Source organism: Syngnathoides biaculeatus, chromosome 23 (genome assembly GCF_019802595.1).
Source record: "Syngnathoides biaculeatus isolate LvHL_M chromosome 23, ASM1980259v1, whole genome shotgun sequence".
Classification (NCBI taxonomy): domain Eukaryota; kingdom Metazoa; phylum Chordata; class Actinopteri; order Syngnathiformes; family Syngnathidae; genus Syngnathoides; species Syngnathoides biaculeatus.
Genome location: NC_084662.1, coordinates 14,459,043 through 14,483,536, shown reverse-complemented (window position 1 = coordinate 14,483,536; position 24,494 = coordinate 14,459,043). Strand labels below are relative to the sequence as shown.

General features: G+C 41.7%; 1 protein-coding gene across 3 annotated transcripts in view; it reads right to left on the bottom strand.

Moving 5' to 3' along the window:
* Positions 1-406: 406 nt before the first annotated feature.
* Positions 407-24,494, bottom strand: part of sipa1l1 (signal-induced proliferation-associated 1 like 1) — a 68,711-nt gene continuing 44,623 nt past the window's right edge. For all 3 annotated transcript variants that reach the window (XM_061811948.1, XM_061811946.1, XM_061811949.1), the window contains 14 exons: positions 19,914-20,012; positions 19,356-19,531; positions 18,184-18,471; positions 17,779-17,928; positions 17,411-17,538; positions 12,605-12,702; positions 10,921-11,402; positions 10,272-10,445; positions 9,493-9,661; positions 8,065-8,299; positions 7,738-7,908; positions 7,014-7,125; positions 6,754-6,832; positions 407-4,618 (listed from right to left, as the gene is read on the bottom strand). In XM_061811948.1, coding sequence (XP_061667932.1) covers positions 4,475-4,618; positions 6,754-6,832; positions 7,014-7,125; positions 7,738-7,908; positions 8,065-8,299; positions 9,493-9,661; positions 10,272-10,445; positions 10,921-11,402; positions 12,605-12,702; positions 17,411-17,538; positions 17,779-17,928; positions 18,184-18,471; positions 19,356-19,531; positions 19,914-20,012 — 2,505 coding nt within the window. In that variant the 3' untranslated portion in view covers positions 407-4,474. The remainder of the gene's footprint in view (positions 4,619-6,753; positions 6,833-7,013; positions 7,126-7,737; positions 7,909-8,064; positions 8,300-9,492; positions 9,662-10,271; positions 10,446-10,920; positions 11,403-12,604; positions 12,703-17,410; positions 17,539-17,778; positions 17,929-18,183; positions 18,472-19,355; positions 19,532-19,913; positions 20,013-24,494) is intronic.

Here is a 24,494-nt window from a genome sequence, read left to right as displayed (position 1 = left end):
CGTGGGTTCTCCAGGCACTCCGGTTTCCTCCCACATCCCAAAAACATGCAACATTAATGAGACACTCTAAATTGCCCCTAGGTGTGATTGTGAGTGCGGCTGTTCGTCTCGATGTGCCCTGCGATTGGCTGGCAACCAGTTCATGGTGATAGGCTCCAGCACTCCCCGTGGCCCTTGTGAGGATAAGCTGCTAAGAAAATGGATGGACAATTTGAATTTTTGGTACAGAATCACAGAAATTGACACACTAGATTTGGCTTCGCGGACCACATAAAATCATGTGGAGGGCCAAATCTGGCCCCCGGGCCTAGAGCTTGGCACCTATCTACATAACAAGGTATGTAGATATACATGTACACTTTTCTACGAGGGAAATAAATGATTGACACGACGAATGCACCAAGCATTTGTTTCAGAAACTTTAATACTGCAATCACTGCAAATGTCTGTTATTTCCATACTTTTACATTTTACATAAACAATAATAGACACGGGGTTTACACAGCATTGTTGTATTCTGCAAAGTTCTACGCTCCTGCGTGACACGTCACATCATGGCTAGTTGAAATCCTCCTGCTACTGCAATCCCTGACCAAAGCCGGGACGAACATGAATAAAAATTTCATTCGTTGTTCGTCCGATCAGCGTGCGTGGCTTTGGGAACCAAACTAACGGGGGATTTCCTTTTTTTTTTTTTTTCCTCTCTTTTCTTTTCTTTCCCCCCTCCTTTTATAAGAAAAGTCGAGCACCTCCCTCTGTTGGTCAGAAACTGCAATAACAGCAAAATTAAAAGAGCAGCAAAAGCACATCTCAAGAACAAAAAACAAAAAAAAAATTGCACAGAATGGATGGATCCTTCCCGCACTCTTTTTCAAAATATGTAAACTCCATCTATTTGACAAAAAATATGTGCAAAGGTTCTTTACAAAATGGAACGTCTGAGAAATTCATGTTGACATATACAAAAAGAAAAAAAAAAAAAAGAATATACGGACTGGAATTACCAATTGGTGGAGTGGACTGGCAAGCAAAACATTTGCACGACACCCATATCACTCACACGTTTTTCATTCATAATAATGGTAAAAAAAAATGAAATTTGAGCACTTTACATGTACTGTACAACAAAACATGGATTATAACCTATTTAGCATTTGGACGGTGCGAATTCATCAGGGGCGTACGTGGCAGGACATTTTCAATTTTTGTGAGTAATTTGTATTTCACAGTATTGGACGACTGGAGAAATTCTTCATAACATGCCGCCATCTTAAAAACAATATACTATGTAGTGATTCCTAAAACAGAACCTTTTTTTTTTTTTTACTCATCATTCATTCATTCCCACAAGTGGAACCCAGCTAAATGTACAGGTGCACCTCATAAACCATTTCAGTAGTTCACTTAAACATTTTTTTTACCCTCTTTACAGAATTTTGATTATATCATTCAAAAGTGACCAAAACCCCCGAATTCACCAGCTCAAAAACCAGGACAGACTCCAAATATTTTTTTTTTTTAACATAGGTTATTAGATTTAAAAATTGTCTTCGGAAAAGTATTTCCCCGTGCTTATTAAATTGCAAGTATGGAATAAAAGACCTTCCACTTTTTAGTTGAACAAGAGAAATAAACTTTTCTACCATATTTCAATTTATGGAGATGCACCCGTAACGTCAAGTAAACATCACATTACTTTAGGCGCGTTAGTGTCTACATTCATACCGAGGAGCCACTTGGAAATGTATCAATTATTAAAGTGAATCCAACTTTACAAGACTCAAAGTTTACGTTCCAAGATAAATGAAAATTGTTTATTATGGCTGATTTGAATACATAATATGTGGAACGTAAATTTCCACTCACTTAAACTCTCCTAAGAATTTTTTTTTTGTGCAAAAAGGAATCAACAGTTTACTATAATGGAAAAATGACTTTTTTTCCAAGTTATAGCTTTGTTGTCGCTATTATTCTTACAAAAATAATAGAGCCAAAAATCTGCATCACTTTGAAATAATGGCAATGACGGTTTGTTGAATGTTTTGTGGCAAGTCATCATTTAAACTTACGCATTTGGGACTTTTTTATGCTTGCTGTGTCTACTGCTAGTAGATCAAGATGGAGAATGCAAAAAAAAAAAAGCAATAATTAGTCAAATTTATTAGATACTAGAATTATTATTGCTGAATATATATTGGCAGTAGTCGCATGGGGTTTTTTTTAGGCAGTGATGTTAATATTCCTGGAAAAACATCTACGTGGAAATAATATTGGATCTTTGTTTTTTTTTTTTTTTTGCATGTTTCATAATAAAATTCTGTCCTCAAAGTTCTGCTAGAGTATTTGTTTGTGTTCATTGTTCATTGCAATTTCATGCCTAGCAGGGGAAAAGAAACACTGAATGCATTTTTTTTTTAAATTAAAAAAGCATATTTTGTCAAAATAGTAGAATGGAGTCATATTATATTTTTAGGTCTGATTTAATGAAGGTCTTATAGCAGAAGCTACAATTATTTTTCTTTTTACCCCCATTTATCTTCCTGGAAATCATATTTTTTAGGGTCAGTTTAGCATTGTTTTATTAACACCTTTTCTATTAAAAATGAAAATATATCACACCAGAGAAACACGAACTGTGGATGTAATGTACTTTTCTGTATTTTATTTATTTTTTTTTACCGCATAATCATCTTTAGTGTGACATGCAATTGATTTTTTATTTTAATTTTTTTGTTTTAATTGTTTGTGTGTGGATGTTACCGGGTGCATTTAACTGTTGGGACGAAGACGAGTCTTTTGCTTCCGCGTGTTGCCCAGGTGTAGTTTCAAAGGCACGTACGTCCCTGCTCATCCTGGGAGGAAAAATGACCCTTAAGTGACAGTAGGCACAGCTGGATAGACTGATGTACATTCACACATGCACTCCAGTTTTCATTTTTCGTTTTTTTTTCCCCTTGTGGTATCCAAAGATAGATCATTTTCTCATTAAATCACCTTTGGAACTTTGAGCATGGTCACGTTCACACACCTGAGGGAAAAGTATACAAGTGAACCTCTTTCTCAAAACGTCCGCCATTGATTGTCAGTCAGAGATGGCTTCAGAGGCGCCGCCGTGTTTTTTTACACGCGGGCCTCCCGGCGATTGTTCGAAGAGGGAAAAATACAAAGGGGAAGTGGGGGGGGGGGGGTGAACTGAAGACATGGAGAACTACGAGAGTTTCACTGGTCATCACTAGCGGGCGTCGAAAAAGCAACACGACAACAGGCTCGAGCACCACGAAACGTCATACAGGATTAAAATGCAGATAGTCAGGATTAAGAAAGAAAGCCATTAAATTATAGTTAGAGGTTGTTTTTTTTCTTCTTCTTGACAAACTGATGTCAGCTGTACTGTACGAATAGATCAACTTATTTATTGGAACTATAGTACAAGGAAATAAATAAACCCTTCATAGTTATCCCCGCTTCCAAAAAAACCAAAAATCTAATTACCACTCTTCCAGATTCTTCCAGTCTTCACTCACATCTTTAATCACAGGAGGAAGTTCGCTGCTTTAAAATGGGAGAGGATGTCGAGGCTCGTGAGTAGCTGTGTTGTGTTTGCGTGAATCTTTTTTTTTTTTTTTTAAATCTTTCCAGGGAATTCTCTCCCGTCTTCTCCCTATTGCTTTTTAAGACATAAAGCACTCCGGATAGAAGTCTTGAAGTTATGGCGTGGCACAGCTGCCAATGGCTTTTAAATATATTCCTATCGTCGGGGCGCTTGGTACTGTCGAGGACGGATTAGTTGCTGTTATCCAATTCCTGGAAAATAGAACACTGATGTTTAAAAAGAAAAAAAAAAGGCTTCCCTTCAGTGCTAAGTCATTGGTGGAAGAAAAAAAACAACAATAAGCCCCGGGGGATGTGCAGAGAAAAAAGATGAAAATCCAGGCTCAAACATTTTCATTCTCCATTGAGGGGATATGAAAAGCCTTTCCCACAGTTTGATGGGTAACCAACTCATTATGCGTGCGGCATTCGTTCTCCAGCGAACGGTCGGCCATGCAAGAACTGTTGCGTTCTCTGTGCGTTGTAGGCAGTCCGCTGAGGTCGTTTGAATACCTCGGCTAACCTGTCGGGTTGAATTTGGCACCTCAAGAGAGAAAAAAAAAGACAAAAAAATCTCCTTCAATAAAAGCTGTCCCCAAGCTGACAGAAAAAGGAAGGATGAACATCCACATCCATTGTTGGATCACAGCAGGTCAGAAAATGCTTCATGTTCACCGTTATAATAACTGGTGGAAGCGGTGTAGGACGGTGGGGGGGGACAGGTGGGGGGGGGGTGAATTCCCTTTCTTGTCACTGTAGTTTTTGGGGAAAAAAAATAATGTGCTGATGAGTGACTCTTGCTTCCAGTCAATTGTGGACCAGAGTGGGCTTTTTTTTTTTTTTTTTTTAAACTGGGACTGCCATTCACGCGTCTTCGGGAGCATCAGTTCATGTCAATGGTGTTGAAAACCCACTCCGTGAATTTCTTGAGCTTGGCAGCGGAGGTCTGAGACTCTTCCTGAAGCCTCTGGTTGTCCTCCCACAGCCTCTTGATCTGAGCCTGAAGCCGCACCTTCTCGTCGCGCTCCTGTGGGGTGTGAAAGAGTTCGGAAAAAGTACATGACGCGCCACCTTTCGTACGGGAACATCTGTTGGCGCGGTGTATTGCGTGCAGAAAAATCAGCTTTGTATGTCTTTTTTTTTTTTTTGAGCGATTAAGGCATTTATTAACTTAATAGGAGGCAATATATACCGCAAAGTCTTAAAATAAGAAACATATGGAACAAAAACTTCTGACAGAAAAGAGACGCTTTAAAAAAAAAAAATCAGTGGCCACACATTTGATTGAATAATATCAGAAATATGACTTTATAATAATAATTTGCCTTTCAAGCCAAGTATTAATTGAAAAAAACTGCTTATTATTATTAATATGATACTCACAGTTTAGAATTGTTCCCATCCTTAACGTTCTGTGTTTACAAATGGCACACAACGAAGGAGTTTGGAGGTGAGGATTTATTCCTTTTTGGTTACATTCTTTCATCTATTATTTTTATATTTTTAAGACCAAAAATGGGTTTGCATAAGAAAAAAAACTATAACTGTATCTTTACTTCTGTATTAGCAAAGCTTTGTAACAGAAAAAATAAGCGTTCCGATTTACGTACAAAATCGGATTATGTTGATGATGTGGGTTGCAAACACACAACAGGGACGGGTGGTGGAGAAAAATAAATCTTCCTAGGATCTAATAAGCTTTTATTATATGTTCCTGTTGTGGCTGATAAATTATTGCAAATACCACCATAAAACACTCTTGCAAGGCCAATTATTTCTGTTCCATTATACAGATTAGATCTGATGACACCGTATGTGTACCTAATGTTGCCTGTTGTGTAAAAATATATAGTTGCTTAGAATGTTTTTTTTTAAAAAACATATGGAGCTTTATTGTGACACTGCGCCGTGAATACTTGAACTAACACTGAAGACTTAAAAGCTAAAAACACTGATCTAATACAAAAGACTGGATGGCTCATGGGCCACCAAAGTTGAAGTCGGCGAAAGCAGATATACCCGCCATCTTGATACTCCCAAAACAACCATACCGACCTGTCCTGCAAAAGCGTTAATCACCAGTTTCGTGGCTGTGACAAAACACTCCACAGGTAAGTTAGAAAGATTTACTTTGACACTGTTAATGTGTGTTTGTAAAGGGTTTTTTATTTTCTGATGAGCTTAATTCACTTGAACAAAGTTTTGTTTAGGATTGTTGTTGTTCACTCTCTGCTTCACCTTTCTGAGCCGAAACCCAAACTTCATCAGTGGATAAGCAAGAAAACACATTTTTGATGAATTTCATAATACAGAACTCTGCAAATTTCATTTGATTTTCAAATGCGAGGAAACAAGTTAAAATGTTCTGTCTGAAATGGGATGTAGCAGAGACAACAAATTAACAATGCGTTTAAGCATGTATTTTTCCATTGCGAGTCCTTATTTCCAAAAATATATCTAACTGATTGACTTGAAATTTGTTTGTCTTTATGACAAATATGCTTAAGTTTTTTGCTACATTATGATGGTAATGCTTCACAGCGTATTTTGGGAACAGTTAAGTTGTCATGGATATTGGGCCCTAGGTAATATGCAACATTTCTTCGTAGTCACGCTGTTATATGTCTTCCTTTTGTGGCTTAGCAAGTCGAATTAAAAATCCTTTATGTTACCAGAACTGAAAAAATGTCAAGCTCACATGACCAATTTTAATTCCACTTGCCAAACTGAGAAAACCCCCGCCATAATCCAACCTATAAACCGTGTCCTCCAAACGTTTTGGGAGTACCAAGATGGCAGCCAACTGGCTTCAAGCAATCGACATACCGCTCGACGTATATGCGCTATCCAGTCTTTTTTAAGGTCAGTGGCTAAAAAGCCTGAGCTAGAGACTCAAATTTTTCTTCTACACCACTTTTGTCTTCTTTGTTTTATACAACCATCTGGATGCCTTGTGGTACCACTCTGCCTCTCTCAGGTCGGATTTTGTACTACAACAGAGATCTAGTTTGAGAGGAAGCTCACTGTCGGTGTGTTTGGTATGTAAGTGGGTAATATGCTAAACAGTTGGCACATGAGTACCCTGCTTTAGTGTCAGCTCAGGTTTGTATTCATGTGTGCAGAAAAATTAAGAATATATTCAATTCCTGTGTTCATGCCTACCTTCTTCAAGTCCTCTTGGAGCATCTTCACCATGGCCTCCAACTTGGTCACCTTTCTCTCCAGTCCTATGTGACCCTCACTGCGCAGAGTGGATAAAGTGACTTAAACCTAGTCACCAAACCTCAATACTAAAATAACTAGTTGAGAGCTACTTGTGTATTATTCATATGACTGGTAACATTAAATACTTTATTATGGTAATTTGCCCCGTCACACTTACGCCTGCATTAATGTTCAGAGTTGGAAAGGTCATGCGTTACCTAGACGTGGGCCGGGACATGGGGGCAGGCTGCAGCTCTATGTGGCTCTGCTGAGGACTGGACGCACCGCTGCTTCTGTGGTTTGAATCCCCAAACACGTAACTTCTCTGAACTGGGAAGACACACAAAAACAACAAAAGACCGTTGTTATTTTCATCTTGCCAGGTTTAAAATTTGGATATGAATAAAGACGGCTTCCTTTGAGGAAAAATCTTGTAGCTGAGAGTAAACAATTTATAGTTCAACCAACAGCAAATAATTTGATAGGCTCTCGCGGCCTAGCAATAAATACACTTGCTGCTCCTTGACATTTTTTTAATGTCCTGTCTCTTTTTCCAAAAATTGTTTTTTCTCTTACATGGTTTTGTGAATAAACACAGACACAGAACAACACATAATGCATACTAAAAAAATGTCCAAAAGAAATACGTGGAATTGTGGAATGTGAATAACAGTTCAAAGTTGCGTTGACTTGTTTGATTGCATGCAAATTTTAAACTGCCCAATATGTATTTTGTTTCATGTTCTGTAAGGCAATTACATATTGTATAAGTTTTTTTCCATGCATTAATCCGGAAATCAAATGTACAATGTTCCCAAAGCGTTTTCTTTTGAGCGTAACTGACTTTCAACACACTGCCGCTGTACATTATAAAGACTGCTGTTCACTCGTCGTTACCTTTATTCATCATAATGTTAAGAATGAATCACTCATCAATTATACCATAGTGCGTGTTTCTTTCACTGTCATAGGTGTTGGCCACATCCACGAGATGCGTCCAATTGAGTGGGCTGTCCCTGTCAGAGGACGGGAGGGGCATCAGCTCCTGAGGCAGAGGCCCCCGATGACGCTCCACCAAATCCACCAATGACGTGTCAGATGCCGAGAGGTCACCTAGGAACAGAAAGGGAAATCGTGTCTTTACGAACAGGTGGCTGATAAAAATCTGGAAAAATTCTCTAGGACTAGGAAATGATAGCCAGATGAACTTCAGTTATCCAGGAGAGGAATTATTATATGTACAGTAATAATTTCCTGCCATTAAGTTACCATGGAGTTTGACTCCCAGCTTATAGGAAGGCCGTCGAAGGGGTACGCCACGGGTGGTGGGGGAGCGCGGGAGAGTGGAGCAGCTGAAGAGAACGTCGGCGCCGAGCGCCGCTTCCATCATGGAGTCGGTCAGAGAGGGAAGGCGCTGCCCGCGGTAGATGCTCTCGTCGGATAGAGTGCGATGGAGCGAGCGGCGGCGGCTGGGGGGCTGGCTCGGAGGCGATTTCTGCGCATGCTGTGCAAAGGGAGTAGTGGGGTCAAATCAAGGCACTATCAGTCAAACTTTGGATACAGTTTCTCATTCAATATCATGAGAAACTGTCTCAAATTTTGAGCCGTGATGTGCGGCCATGGACTTCCTGTGTGGCGTTTGCATGTACTCCCTGAGTACTAGGGCTTCCTCTCACATTACAAAAGACACATTAAGTTCATTGAGACCTGCAAATCCTCTATGTAGCTCGTGCACCTTACATCATCAAATCACGTCACTGGCCGGAAGTGCCGGTCAAACAAACCATTCTTCAATGGTAAGTCGGTTGGAGACGACACAAAAATATGTCTTGTCGCATGACGCCCAGAGTTTTGTCCGATACCGTTAAACATTTAGAAGGTGATAATAAACGAAGGTACATGGAAAAATGAGAGACACTTGGCATTGGGGACCCATATTTAATGCCAAAGTCGATGTTTGTGCCAATAAGAAATTGGACTGTTAACCTGCTTCCGCTTGTCTTGGACAACTGGATCTACACATTGATCTGGTGAGTAAGTCGTCAAGATTTCATGATTTAAGGTGCTGAATCTGTTCTCAAACAAGAATAAATCCCACATAGTGATGGAGCCATTCTGATTTTTTCAATTCAAATTCCAATATTTAAACAAATGACCCCTGGTTTTACACAAAGTGGCATTCATTAACTATGATTGGGGGGGAGCGGGGGGAGGGGGGGCAGCGAGTCAGACCCTCGTACACGGAAGCGTATTGCAGCCACACATTGAACTTCGGTAAACCTCTCCGTGACAGACGTTTTTTTTTTTAAATATGTATTGTTCTCAAATGAGTCTAATGCATATTTAAAAAAATAAAATAAACCGCTGGGATAGGCTTCAGCCCCCGTACACGGAAGCGTGTTGCGGCCACACGTTATCCTACGTAAACTTCTGTGTGACCGACAGTTTATTTTCTTCAATTCAATTTTCAAACTTCAATGTCGAGCAGCTCTTTTTGACCAGCAATATGGCGCCGTGAAAATGGTGATGTCACATACACGAGCTCTATAGGTATGAATGGTTGTTTGTGTAAATGAACCAAATGACCATATTCCAGAGTGTAAAACACCTCGACCCTCCCTTAAATTAGCCGGGATAGGCTCCACGAAAAATGTCTACTATAACTCTCATTCTATAGTCAGGTTGTAGGTACAGCACCTTTTCCTTATGCCTGCGTGGTGGTAGAGGGCTGTCCTTAGTAGGGTGCCTCTTCACGTCTTCTTCAATAGTGGACTTAGCATGGCCCTGTGGAGAGTGCATGTCCCTTAAAGAAGGCCTGGCTGCAGGCGTCGGCATAACCTCCAACCCGCTCTCCCCTGGCGATTTCCTGAAAACACACACATGCCCAAAAAAATCATTTATTAGCCAAAGCCATCAAGAGAAAGACACAAATGCAGTCTGACGGTTCCTCAGTCACAGGATCAGTGTTTAGTTTGAGTTAAAATTTTCTCGACAGCCACAAGGGGGGCATCAAGTCGCACAAAATGAAAGTTGGAGGGTGGGTGTGCAAGCGGCAAAATTAGCAGCCAATTGAAAAAAAGCTTCATATGAAAAAAAAAATAAAACCATGCTAAAATCTGAGTCATTCACAAACATTTCAAGCATTACAAATAGAACCAAAGGTGGTACCATAGAAAATTGATTTGAGAGAAGTCATAAGCCAGAGATCAAAACAAGAGGTTCAATGCCCTACATGTACACATTGAGGGAAATACTAAACAAGGCAGCCTTATTAATCCTGCAAAGAATCAGCGAATAGGGTGACATTTTGGAAGCACTCTCAACTCCGAAAGGTGTCAAACACCCACCCTGTAAGGTTGATGAAATATTTAAGGACATTTTTCAACAGGTGTAGAATAGCAATATTTCTAAATTCAGTAGATCATTTGTATGAATGCACCCAAAATGTCTGTCAGTCTTGTCGTGTTCCTTCTTACTTGCGTGTGTCTCCGAAGTCAACGGAATTGATGGTGGAGCCGGGCTTTCTCCAGCCGATCAGGTACTTGGACTGAGCTCCCTGCCGAGGGTAAAAGCTCTTTGGTCCAGGAGACACCGAAGACTGAGAGGATGGGGAAGTGGTTGAGGAGGACTCTTCCCTGGGGGAACTGTGTCTGGTGCCCAGAGGAAAAGAGGACAACATTTGTCAGCAAAATTTTTACAAGGAATGATTATCATTGGGGCCTGACCGATTAATCAGCTGATATTAGTCATTTTCAAATTCAAAAGAATAAAAAAAAAAAAAAAAACATTACAACATATTGACATTAAAACTAAAATTTTCATAACTGTCAAATGCTCGCTCGGCGTGTAATTCATATCTTTTTTTGTTTTAAAAGCTGAGGTGTCAAACTCATTTGGCGCGGGCCACATCAATAGTTGATGGATCTGACCCCCCCGGGCATTGAGTTTTAGACCTATGCGACTAGGAATAAAAAAAAAATTGTTATATTAATTCTATATTTTGAAACTATATCATCTTATTATTGGAATTTTGTTCTGGCCAATCTCAGAATCTGCCTAAAAAAAATCCTTATATCATTATTATTAACCTGCAAAACTCGAACGTTAAGCCATGTTTTTCCCAACCTTGAGTGAGATCCGCCATCACTCAGACTGAAGGTACTGCTGTCTCGAACGAGGAGATGAGTAGGAGGAGTCCGGCCGGTGCTATCGAGGTTCCTCTCTACAGGTGGAACTGGGGACTCCGAAGCCGCGGGCGACCTCTCCAGCATTCTGCGCCCGCCCTCAGTGGGGCTGTGCCACGGCGACCGCTCCCTGCTCTCTCGACTTCCGCTGGGAGCGAGCAGGGAGGTGGCGCTGCCGTGGTGAGAGTGCGGGTGGTTGTGGTGCGAGGCCCCGTACGAGCTGGTGTCGATGCCGCTGTCGGCCGAGGCGCCCTGGAGGTAGCCTCCGCCTCCCAGGCCGTTGGGCTCTGACTCCCCTTGGTCCCCGCTGGAGCCTCCACCTGCCCCCATTTCGTACCATTTGTCACCATCACTGTGGCCCCCGCTGGAAGCTGTGCTTGAAAGCGTATTACTGCTCGAGTGGCCAGAGTAAGGGCCGTCCGACTGTCGACAAAAAAACAGATAGATGGTACCTCAGAAGAGGAGCAGTGGGAATTATGTATAGATATATAAAAAAATGACAATCACTGCTAAAATTAACAATTAGCATCGGTGAAAACACAATACATCATGCCACATATGCCGAGGAGCCAAAGCCTGGATTTATACTATATTGTTTCATTAACAGCAGCACAGTGAAGCAACTGGTTAGAGCGTTGCTCTCACAGTTCTGAGGAGCGGGGTTCAATTCCCAGCCCCGCCTATGTGAAGGTTTCATGTTCTCCACGTGCCGAGATGGGTTTTCTCCAAGCACTCCGGTTTCCTCCCACATCCCAAAAACATTCATTAATTGGAAACTCTAAAATGCCCTTAGAAGTTAATGTGAGCGCGGATGGTTGACTGTTACTACGTGCCCTGCAATTAGCTGGCAACCAGTTCAGGATTTGAACTCCGGTCCTCAGAACTGTGAGGCAGATGCTCTAACCAGCATTAGATATGAATCAGATATCTGCCAATAAGACGAACAGATGGGATCTACCCTGTCAATCGAAAAACACGGTTCAGTGATGTATAAACACACGAGACAAGATGCTCTAAATAAAGTAGTACAGTAGTAACATTTCCGCTGAGCTAACCTGGACTTTGTGATACTAACATTTGTGAATTTTCCATTATGTTTACATATCTATTTTTCAATCCATCAATTTGTACATTTTATTGAATATTGTTTAGTTTCATGTGGTTGTTTGCTGATGTTGGGTCTTGAGTAGTTGTTTGCTTCCCTTGTGTTGCCAACACACTCAAAGCTGAGCTGCCCTTGAGCAAGACAACTAACAACAGTGCTCAAAGCATTACTATTGTTCAAGAGCAGACTGAGGCCAGCAAGAAAAGAACGCAAATTAGAGACTGCAGCGTCATTTCTATCCATAAAAAAAATTAAATGACAGGGCAATGACAAAACTGCTTGACCACAGAACAAGCAGGACTGATAAATCATTTATTTTTCATCCGTATGGTCTCATTTGGACATGCTTGGAACCCAAGACTGACAAGTTGATAAAGCAATATATGTTCATTGTGGGTTATCCTCATGTAAAAGTTTCAATAGAGCGAATCCTGCAGTTTTCAAAATCTTGAAATGTCCAACCATACGTAGAAATTACAGCCATCAATTTTCGGCAGTAGAATTCATGTTAAAAACCCACCTGACTGCTTTTCTTTGGGGACAGATGGATGACCTGATCCTGTCTTTGAATGCGGGGTCCTCCAGAGTAGCCCTGACCAGATTTCGAGACTGGAGCCTCTGCAAAAAAAAAAAAAATTTAAAAAGCACATTGTCAGGGAGAACGGAAAAAACACTCAAAAAAATCTCGAGGTACAATCGGGAAACTTTTTATGATTTATTTTGATGGGGTGGTGGGTGATTTTTGTATTGACATACTACGACAAGACTCATGGCACAGAAATTGTCGCCATTCCGGCTCTGCTGTTTCCATCAAGAAAAACACAAATCACTTGTCATCCAACGCAACATACATCACAAGAAAAAGTGTCCCTCAACAGCGCCTGCTGGGAGTGTTCCGGGGCAAGCTGTGCTGTGTGAATCAATGTGCGTGCGCTCAAGCAAATCTACCGTAACCCGGGACCGTTGTGTAATTGTCAGCATCTTACGCAATATGACCTCCAGAACAGGCAGATCAGGATCGCGGTAACGCAACGGAAAGTGCCGAGGGAGTTATCGCAACGACATCTCCTGGGATGATTTTACAAATGTGGACACCCCTCCTCTTATCTCTCTTCGCATTCCTCCGTACGCAGCTTTTGCCACACTGCTGCCCACGGGGCTTTTTGTACTCATTGGAATCGGATGACACGTGCGTGCCTGCTGGCTTGCTCGAATGCAAACGCACTATGTTACTACTTTAAATAAAAAGTTGGTGTAAATATCTTGGCAAATATCAGCCTCAACATCAATGACCATAACATTGGATTTACACGTCAGGTTTATCAAAAGACACTTTTAGGCACCCCTAAATGATCAAATCATTGCTTCTTTTGTAATTCCAGCCGCTTCATAGTACAGTAAAGCAAAGCCAATTTATTTGTATAGCGCATTTCATACACGAAGTAACTCAATGTGCTTTACATGATTAAAGGCACTTGAAAACAAAGAAATAAAACATTTATTTATGTAATGTTATTTATTGGGATGAAAACAATAAAAATAAAATATTTTAAAAAGACAATTAAAACCGCATACAGTGCAGGTGATATGATCAAAAAGTGGATAGATTCTAAAAATCATGAGGAAAAAAAAAAAGAAGTTTTCAACCTGGTTTTAAAAACATTTGCGGCTGACTTCCACTCTGTTGGCAACTTATTCCATATCTGTGCAGCATCACAGTTAAAAGCTGCTATACCATGTTTGCTTTGGACTCTGTGCTCCACTATTTGACCCCAGTCAGTCGATCTCAGAGCTCTACTGGGTTTGTATTCCGTAAGCATTTCTTTCGTGTATTCAGGACCGATTTATAGACCAGTAGCAGAACTTTAAAATCTATTCTAAAGCTGACCGGAAGCCAGTGGAGGGACTTCAGGATTAGAGTTATATGATCTGACCACTTTGTTTTGGTCATAATATGAGCTGCAGCATTCTGAATGAGCTGCAGCTGTTTAATACTCTTTTTTTGGGGGGGGGGGGGGGTCCAGTTAGAAGACCATTACAGTAGTCAAGTCTACCTGAGGTAAAACCATGGATGACCTTTTCCTGGTCTGCTTGACACATACAAGACTTCTATCTAGATATGTTCTTCAGATGGTAGGAGGCAGTTTTCGTGATTGATTTGATATGAAGTCAGGTCGGAATCAATCAGAACACCAAGGTTTCGGACTTGGTCTTTGATTTTTAAAGATAGAGAGTCCAGGTGTTTACTAACAGCAATTCTCTTTTCTTTATTGCCAAAAACAATTGTCTCAGTTTTGTTGTGATTTAGTTGAAGAAAATTTTGGCTCATCCAGGTATTTATCCGATTTAGACAGTGGCACATTACCTCAATTGAACTGTAGTCATCTGGAGACACTGCTAAATATAACCGTGTGTCATCTGCATAGCTATGGTGCTCAAAATCAACGTTTTGAGGAATTTGACCCAAGGGTAGCATGTGTAGGCTGAACAGGAGAGGTCCAAGAACTGACCCTTGAGGGACCCCATAGGTCATTGGCATTCGCTGAGACCGAGCACCTCCAATGGTCACAAAGTAGCTCCTTTCCTCCAGATAAGACCTAAACCTAGTTAAGATGCTGACACAAATAAGAATACAACTAACAATTTAATTGTGGATATATGTATAAGGTTTCTGTTTTTCCCCCCACTCAATAATCGCTAAAATAGCGAAATTGTTACACAAATTGCACACCTGTTCATCTACAAATTAGTTAGTGGGCTAGTTCCTTATTCATGGAGCAGAAAGCTGTGAAAATAAATTCCAATCTCCACCTACACATCCTGATATTCATCAAACGGCAACAGGTCCAGCTAGGTGGCCCGAGAGTTGAGGAAGTAATGATTTCCCATTCACCTTCACAGTATATTATGATGTCCTCGATGCAACTAGAACTATTTTTAGCCAAAGTCTGGCCGTATCCTCAACGCTTGTGACTTTTGGGACAAGACGTTAACATAAAAGGAGTAAACAAGTGTAGACTGCTTCACCACAAAGCCGGAGCTTGGACTCTTGGCTGACCTAGGACGAACTATTCCAGCCTGAACCATTCCACCCTGACCAAAAAAAGACACAAGGGCTTTAAACAAACCACAAAATGAAAGATTACGGCTTTTTTCTATGAGATTGCCGGGGTCAGAACCGGGTTGAGATCACAAAAGTAGGCTGGCGAACAATCCGCTGAATGAAGGTCCAGCGGAGAACCAGAAAGGGGTGGCAAACGAGACCGTCGTTTCGGTGGCTGCCACTGACCGGCGTGGACAGAAATAAAGATTATTTGGAGAAGCCATGCTATGGGAAAGTGCTTACAAGTAAATGAAAGCAGATGTACAAAAAAAAAAAAAAAAAAAGCAGGGGGGAAAAAGATGAATGGGAGGCAAACAAATTACGACAGCGAAATGAAAAGGAATCTTGACAAAGGGAGGGAAGGAAAGTTACACAAGGACTGTGGGGTGAGTAACAGAAGGAATTTCCCCTCCTTTCTCTCTTATAAAAGCCGTAGGTGAGCAAGAGTTTTGCCATTTCCCTTTTTCCACATTTTTCCCCTCGTCTGCTTATCTCATTATCTTGCCACTTTTGTGTCAGTTTACAAGGACGTTAAGACTTTTTACAGCTCACTGGGAGCATAAGTGGGACATTGTCGTACTGCTTGATGCCAGTGTGGAAACGGCTCCAGTCTGTGTTGAATGGGAACTACTCGATGCCGGTTATATTGCAAAAGTTGAAGGGATGTAAAAACAAAGAAAAAGATAGGCGTCGCTGACCATTCCTGCATTCCGTGTATCTCAGCAGTCCAAGAGTGAAGTTTCCTCACATTCCTCTGCAAATATGCGAGCATACCCATACACACGCATAACAGAAAATTGGAAACATGGCTTCCTATAACATGGTATATGAATATTGAGGTTTCAAACCCAACTAACTTAAAGCCCAAGTGTCATCCCTATAAATATTCTAAGATATTGAAATGAAAAATACATATAACATTATTCACTTAACACACAAAATAAATATGAGCGGAGAGCGCGTCATCCATACGCAAAGTTGCGAAAGTGTCATTCAACATCAAAGTGGTCCTCATACTTGCTGCATCTACTGTCCGTGATGTCACCTCAGACATTCGCCATTGAAAACACGCTGTGGCCCCTACCATGGGACAAGCCCCTTCAGACACGGAAGCTCTTTTCAAAGAAGAGAACATCTCACAATCGAGTGAAGTTACCTATCCTATGGTTTCGAGCCATATTTAAATCATATGCGGACCACTTCTGACTAACAACAGACTCCCAGACAGTATGTATGAGCCGGCCCGGCCTGAAGCCGTGCTCGTCCGCGAGGCACGGCTCCGGCGGCGCCGACGGGCACATCGACACATTTAGCCCCTCTGACTTACGGACGCGGACCTTTTGTTATGTTCTGAAAGGATTACGTCCTCCCTCTCAACTATTGTTTTTTTAGTATATCAATACACACAGACCTGGCATTTGGAACCCACGAAGCTCTCGTCCATTGCACCCGTGCAATCCATTTTTCACAACGAACTGGGTCTCTTGCAAACTTATGTAGGGTAAATCCATCCTCCTGAGTGTTTGAGCAATATTCAGCAATGAAACGAGCCGTCATTTTGGCTAACACGAAGGAACAAAGAGCTACCTTCCCACACGTAAAACTAATAGAAACAAACAAGTCCACTTGAGTGCACTACTGCCCTGTACACCACTTCCTGCTTCTTCTCAAAAACAAATCCCTGGAGATTTTCATGGCGGGCGTTACAAAAAGCCATATACGTGAAAAAACGCATGGGTCCATACCGGCTGCCGTTTTTTTTCATTAATAACATACTAAAAATCATGCATTTCATGACAGTGGCCCCCAGTGATCTGAGGAGAAACACGCTAGCTATGCTTCGATGAAAATTGCCATTCAATGGGCACGTGGTCTCCGTATTCTGCAAAATCTGGTCTTTATCATGTAAACATGATATTGAATGCTGTAATAAAATTCTAGAGAACCACCATTTACATTACAAAAGAAACGGAATCAATCAATCCATCCCCTATCATGTTCAAAATCATGGGTGACTGAATCTTCCCCTGCTCCCTTTGAAATAGACTGAAAGGCAATCACTGCGGAAAATATAGACAAAAAAAAATATTCACACTCACATTCACACCTATGAATAATTTAAAGTCTCCAATTCTGATCTGATACGAAAAGAAAAAAAATGCAGCAGACGCACACGCAGTCGTTTCGCAGAAGTGCACGATCCCAATCTCAAATGGAAGTCACCTGTTGACCCACGTTCTACTGCCCCTTCTTCCATTCGGGACCAATTCGGGGTGGACTTTCCACTTGAACCGCCCTCTCCAACAGCCTGCCTCTCATTGGACATCGGAGAGTGGCGACTCCCTGCAAACCTGGCACAATAATTAGAAATAAATAAATCACCTGTTAATCTTTCTTTTCATCTATAATACCGTATATGTACTTTTGATAACAAAGCAACAATGTAAATCTTTTTTGAGTGTCTTTTATAATGTGGAGCACACACTCAAATAAGCAAGTCCCCTGCTTGACAGCTTGTTAAATCCAATTAATAAAATTAAAAGTGATCTAAACAAAAAGCCCTGCAACGCGGCCGCCTCGATCTTCCTTACTGCTCAGGCATGGATTTCTGCCGCCAGTGCGCCGAGGCTCCGGAGGCGTCGCTGGAACACGACAGGTTACTGGGAGAGCTGCGATTGTGGGGCGAGCGCCCCAGAGCCAGCGAGGAGGCCAGGCTGTAGCTCTCGCTGCCTGGAGATATCCTGGGAAATTGAAAACATACATGCATACAAACACACACAGTATACATATATATATGTTTAGAAATCTACTTGAGAATATTATTAATTTTAGCATTGTGGTACTAACGTCGCCTTAACGTGTGTCTACAAAAAAATGACACCTTTAATTGATTAGTGTTTCTCATTCTTCCTCTCTCTTCTCTGTGGTCTGGTTTATCTATCTGCTCATCTAGATTTAAAAAAAATAATAATGATAAAACAGCAGTTACATCATACCTCTTGGTGTCCAGCGGGCGGCCATCACTGCTGACACTGCGTGGGATGACTGCACCCCTCTCCAGCCTCTCGGCCGACAAGGTCTTCCCCACTGAGCTCCCCAGGCTGATGGCCCTGTTGGGCGTGTGCGGCTGTGGTGAGGCAGTCAGCGACTGCTGGGGGCTGCTGGATGTCCTCTGCCACTTGTTGTTGTTGCTGCGGAAGGGGAACTTGTATTCAAAGGAGCCGCTATCACTACTGCTGCTCTTGTAGTCCGCCATAGGCATGCGATAGAGCTCTGAACAGCCCCTGGCGAGAAAGGGAGGAAGTAAAAGGTCATATAACCACAAATGCATGCGTGCATACATACATGAGCGAATTGCGTACCACTAGATGCAGTCTTAATTCTTTTACTGTCATAATAGTTGGTAAACAACAATTACCGTAACTTCCGGCCTACCAGCCACGACTTTTTTTCCCCATATGCTTTCAACCCTGCGGTTTATGCAGTGATGCGGCTAATTTGTGCATTTTTTTCTAACGGCCGCAAGGGGAAACTTGAGCGGAAAAGGTAAGAATGAGACCGGTGGAATATATGTGCCGAGGAAGTGACTTTTACCGGCCATGTTAACGCTGCGCTAGCATTAGCGCTGTGCTAGCGTGTTGCTGCTGCTGGTGTTATTGACTCTCAGTCATATTTACCGGTAATTTTTATTTTAACCGGCCCTGTTAGCGTTAGCGCTAGCCTCAGGTCAAATAGTGGAGCGCAGAGTCCAAAGCAAACATGCCGGGAATCACAAGCAAAGTTGCCTCAAATCTAATTAACTATCTTTTGAATGACACCGAACACTGGATTACAGCAAAACTTGATGGATACCAACAATCAAACAACGACAAAATATCAATTACAGTATTTAAATAGTGTACATAGCCACAGTATATGTATATACATGTTAACCTTATAAGAGGCCTCTTTCATAACGAGACTGCCTATTAAACTCTTTGCTTCTGTTATTCACCAGATATACGCTACCGGTCAAAGGTTTCGACACATTTTCTCATGCTACTGAATGATAAACTGTATCCAAACCTTTGCGCGGTAGTATATGCTAACAGTCCACCCAGGAAAATGATCTCAAACTAATTCCCTTGACATTTCAGTTGCAATATAAAACCGTCCCTTTCACACCTACCTGCGCGGTGTGGAATCATCGTGCGGCGGGATGATGGAAACCCGCACGGTCACCGAGGTGCGCAGGAGGTCGATCATTTGCTCGTGAGTCAGTGTCGCGACTGCAACTTTGCAGATTTCCACCAAGCGACTTCCCTGACGCAGTCCCGCCTGCCACGCGTAGCCGTACGGCTCCACCTTACGCACAAAGAGTCAAAGTGTCATTTTCATTCAACCTCGATTTTCATTTTCAAAGAAAATGGTGAAAACATTGCTTAGTACTGGATGGGTAACCTTGTACATTCAAGGTTGTTCAGAATGTGCGAAAAAAATAATAGCCGTAGCAACAGTACAGTAGTTAAACTATTCCAAAAACATGTATTTGTATAATGGGTTGATTGAGGACTAAATTGTCCACAGGTGTGAATTTGAGAGTGAATAATCAATTTTCTTTAAAAGACTCCAGTGTATAGCATACTTGCATTTCATCCAAAGTCAGCTGGGATAAGATCCTGCTTACCCGCGAAGCTTATGATGACAAACGGTATACAAAACAGGTGGAAAAGAAGAAAAAAAAAACCTCTGCCACGATGCCTTCGTAGTTCACGTGGAAGCCGAGCTGTCCGAGGCCGTTTCGACGGAGGGTCATTTCAGATGTCTCACAGCCTTTTGTCAGGAACTGGTCACAAGAGAGATCATGAGATCAAGAGATTGGTAAGGCAAAACAAATTGAGAAAAATAGTGAAATGGCAAAAAAAGAACATGTAAAAGTAGGGTGACCATAGAAGGGAAAAAAATTGCAAATAGTGTAACACAAATAGCGGATGATAGAAGCCATGAAGCAGGAATGTTTGTCTCCTTTATGTTGTCTCCCCCCCCCAAAAAAAGTTGTTTTTGCAATCTTTAACATTCACGGAGCATTACGATAAGCTGTAAAATAGCCACACTTCACCAAATACCCACAATCCCCCCCTCAGCTTGCTTACTACTTAATACTACTAGTACTGTTAGTAAAGGTGCATGCAACTGAGTGCTCACTAGTATGGTAAAAATCGAAATGCTACGACTGGATTCCAGTTTGTGTCAAGTGATGTGATTACTCTGCATTGGCAACAATGAGGATTTTTTTGGGGGTGGGGACCAAACACCTGACAAGGGCTCTGGTGGATTCGCATTTGCACCCTGTTTAACTTAACTTAAGTGACAAATCCTGTGAAATACACACCCAAAACATGCCAAAGATTAGATGGAACCCACACACAAACCTTGCCACAAAAAAAAAAAAACACAACAAAAACACGTTTTCCACTGGATACAAGCACTGTTTGTTGAATTAAAATCCTACATCAGGAGAAGTAACCTTAATAATGGGAACCACTCCAAAGACATAGTCCAGTTGTTAGAAAAGCATCATTTTCTCCATCCTTTTTATTGATGCACAAACAGTGGGAAAGCTTCCTACACTTATTTTTACAACCCTTAATAGTAGCCTCAATTCTTTAGAATTCCCGTAGGTGTTATCTGCTCTCGAAAATTAAATTCTCACTCCACACAGCCACTCTTGCAGCCGGAAAAAAAGCTGTGAACAAAAGACGGCAGAAATGTGTGGACTGGCTTCGTGTGTCTGCATACTCTTTGATATGCACATTTTGTTGATTTCTGAATAGGGGAACTCAAATTAATCCTTTGCAGGGTCCTCCTCGTGTCTGCTGGGGTTCATCTGAGGGACACGTCATCAGGTGGTGGTGTCAAGTCTGGCACTTGGTGATGCTGTTACGAGTCCTCAAACCAAGCAAAAAAATTGGATGTGGACATCTGGCACACCTAAGAGTCTTTTTGCATTTTGCATCCTTGTACTTTGTGATGCACTTATGGCCTTTCCGCATGTTTGAAGGGTTACTGCAGGTTAAGTGGCCCATGAGTTTCTGAGCATACAAGTCTTTGGACTTGCTGTTTTGCATGCTACTAATTGTTGATTTTTTTCAATAAAATCCAGAACATTATGATAATTGCTGGAATATCAGAGTTGTATTTAGTATTTTTAATTTATTGTACTGTATTTGACAGGCAGTTATTGCCAAACTATTTTTGACTGAACTGTTATACAAATTTACAAATTTTGAACAAATTTTAAGGGAAATCAACCCCTTAAAGGTCAAGTGTCATGAAATGGATGATTTTTAGTATTTTATTAATGAAAAAACAGGAGCCGGTATGGACCCATCATTTTTTTCCCACCACAAAACATGATTTTGACATATATGGCTTTTTGTAACTCCCGCCATGAAAATCCTCTCGAGGGATTTGTTTTGGACAAGAAGCTGGAAGTGACGGAGTCAGTAGAGCGCTCAAGCGGACTCCTTTGTTTCCATTAGTTTCACCTGCGGGAAGATAGCTCGTTGTTCCTTCGTGTTAGCCGAAATTCCGGCTCGTTGCGAAAAATGGATTGTACAGGGGCAAAGAATGAGAGCTTTGTGGGTTCCAAATGACAGATAGGTGTATATACATCTACTGAAAAAAAAACAATAGTTTGGCGGGAAGGGCGTAATCCGTAAATCAGGGGTGCTAAATGTGTCGATGTGCACATCGGAAGGCTTCTGTGCACCAGCCGCCGAAGGACAGCCTCCGCGGGCCTTGTGAATCGCCACCGGCCATGTCGACAAGGCCAAGCTGCCTGCCCGCCTTGTTGGCCGGGGTGGCTCGTCACGGCACTGGGCCGCGGTGGCTCATTTCCGCTGCGCAAGTGGATCGGACAGGCAGGCTGTTTGGTCGCAGCGTCGTCGTCACTCGCGGGCGCCGTTGTTTTTAATCACCGCGAAGGGGAGGTGGTTTGGCCATGATCCGCATATCATCTAAATATGGCTCAAAACAATAGGGTAATATTGGCCCAGTCACTTCACACGGTTGTGAGATGTTCTCTTCTTTGAAAAGAGCTTCCATTCCAGAACGGGTGTGTTCATCTCCCACATTAAGGTAAATAATGTTATACGTATGTCTCTCTTCAATATCTATTTTAGAATCTTTATAGGGATGACACTTGAACTTTAAACTTCATTCAGAACCTAACGGTGACACACTGTTCTACTCATGTCAAGTTTACGGTTTACTGTTACTTCATTTGTCACATGGCTGTGCACTCCTATTTATCACCTTCATAAATAAAGCACATCACTCTTCATTTTATCGCATTACAGCTCAGCACTTCGATTTCGGTGTGAGCTGGGTGTTGTTTTGTTATCCTTTGTCTGGCGCACCCACACGTGTACTTTCTTTTGAGCGCCCCCACTCCGCTTGGCGCTTGCGTGCAAGAAAAATCCATCCCCCAGCATCTATTTCACTCCAAACGTCAATAGTTGCACATTGCCTCATTTCACATCACACGATTTGGCCTTATTGCATTATTGAAAGCGGTCAATGAGAGCCGAAGGTTAATTGTTCACTGCACATTTCTGAAATCATCCTCCCTTCCCTTATCAAGCCGGGTTATTTAAAACTGGTACAGCCCTTGTCTAATTGTAACACAGTAAAAGCACAATTGTAGCTCAACTGCACCACAACAGTACACCATGATCATACGATTATCGCTCTTGACTGCAGCCTAACTAATTCTTATCAACATTCAGTTAATATTGTACGCTGTAACTCTGTCGAACCAATGAAGGAAAAGAAATGAGAATAAGCCTGCCAAAGTGTGGGTAGCCCAAGGCCACTCACTCACTTCCCTAGCCTTCATTTTGCCCCAGGCCCGCCTAAATGATTAAAGATGAACACCAACTGCATAAATGTGACATAAAAGTAATACACTTGTTAGTACTAAATCAAATACCACTGTACATGTGCGCGTGTGTGGGTAGTAAGACGATAGGGAAATTAATTTGTTCTAAAGCACTGGGAATTATAGAAGACAACACTTTTTTCCCCCAAGCAGTTTCCATGGCAACAGCTTCTGAAAAGCTAGAAAGGCTTCTCTTTATGTGTAGGTGTACGAGTCATTAGGAGCATGCTGTCCAGAGGAGTTTCTGAAACTGCCTCAATAGATGAGCGAGACACAAGACTGCCAAAGTGCCATGGGGAGACAAAATCCTGTCCTTGTTTAAAATAAATACATAAATAGCAGGAGCAGAAAAGCTTTGCATGAATGGGCCACAAGGAACATGAATGGAATCCATCAGCCGGATTTACACGCAGACCTATTTATCATTCTAATTGAAGCTCTCTCGTCAACTATATACGTGTGACATGATCTATTCAGATTTTGTGTTTATATGAGTACTCCATTTAATGGACCTGTCCGACCTGTCAATCACCCGTACAATAATAGCCAATCAGATAGCCACATTGTCTTAACCCTTGTAACCTTGTAATCGTTTGACAAAGCTATCAATCTATGCAAGCATGGAGGTGAGTCATATTTTTAGCACAACAGTTGGGATTGTTTTTTCACTTATACACTTACACAAATTAAACTCCAGTGCTGCACTGACAAACTTTCATATTAAGGTGGGGGGAACAACAACAACAACAACAAAAAATCATCCATTCAGCAAACACCGGGTCACCAGTTTGAGACCACCGTATTGGAGGAATGAAACCAGATGAAATTCCATTCAGATTTGGCCAATTGAGGTCTTCTGGACAACAGCCTAGTTTATTGCATGAAAAGCAATGACTCAGAACACATTTCACTACCACTTCTTTGAACCAGTCTTCCATTGAGTAGTACAGTTCAGCGCACCACAGTACTGTTCAGAGCAGTCAACCGTGACCTGGCTTGCGCATCCACAATGGGGCGTGCACGCTCGGTGCGGCGATAGCTATTCCAGATGTATAAATAGCGTAGCACTGGGAGATGTGCAGCATTTTGTGTGCTTTTTTTTTTTTGGGGGGGGGGAAACTGGTTGTATTTTAAAGAAAATACATTGTGACAATTCTGTCAAGCAACCAGTGAATTGCATAAAGGCAAAATGGGAAAGTAATCAAACTGTGATGCAAACGCGAGTTTTGAGAAGGGCTTTTTGGAGGGAAAATATAGTGGTTTTGCAGCATGTTGCCGCAGGACATGGAATTCAATGTACAGCAGTGCAGCATTGTGTATCATGGGGAGCTTATACAGCAATTTTTGTAATCTATCCCACAAAGTGTGTCTGAGAACACACTCCAC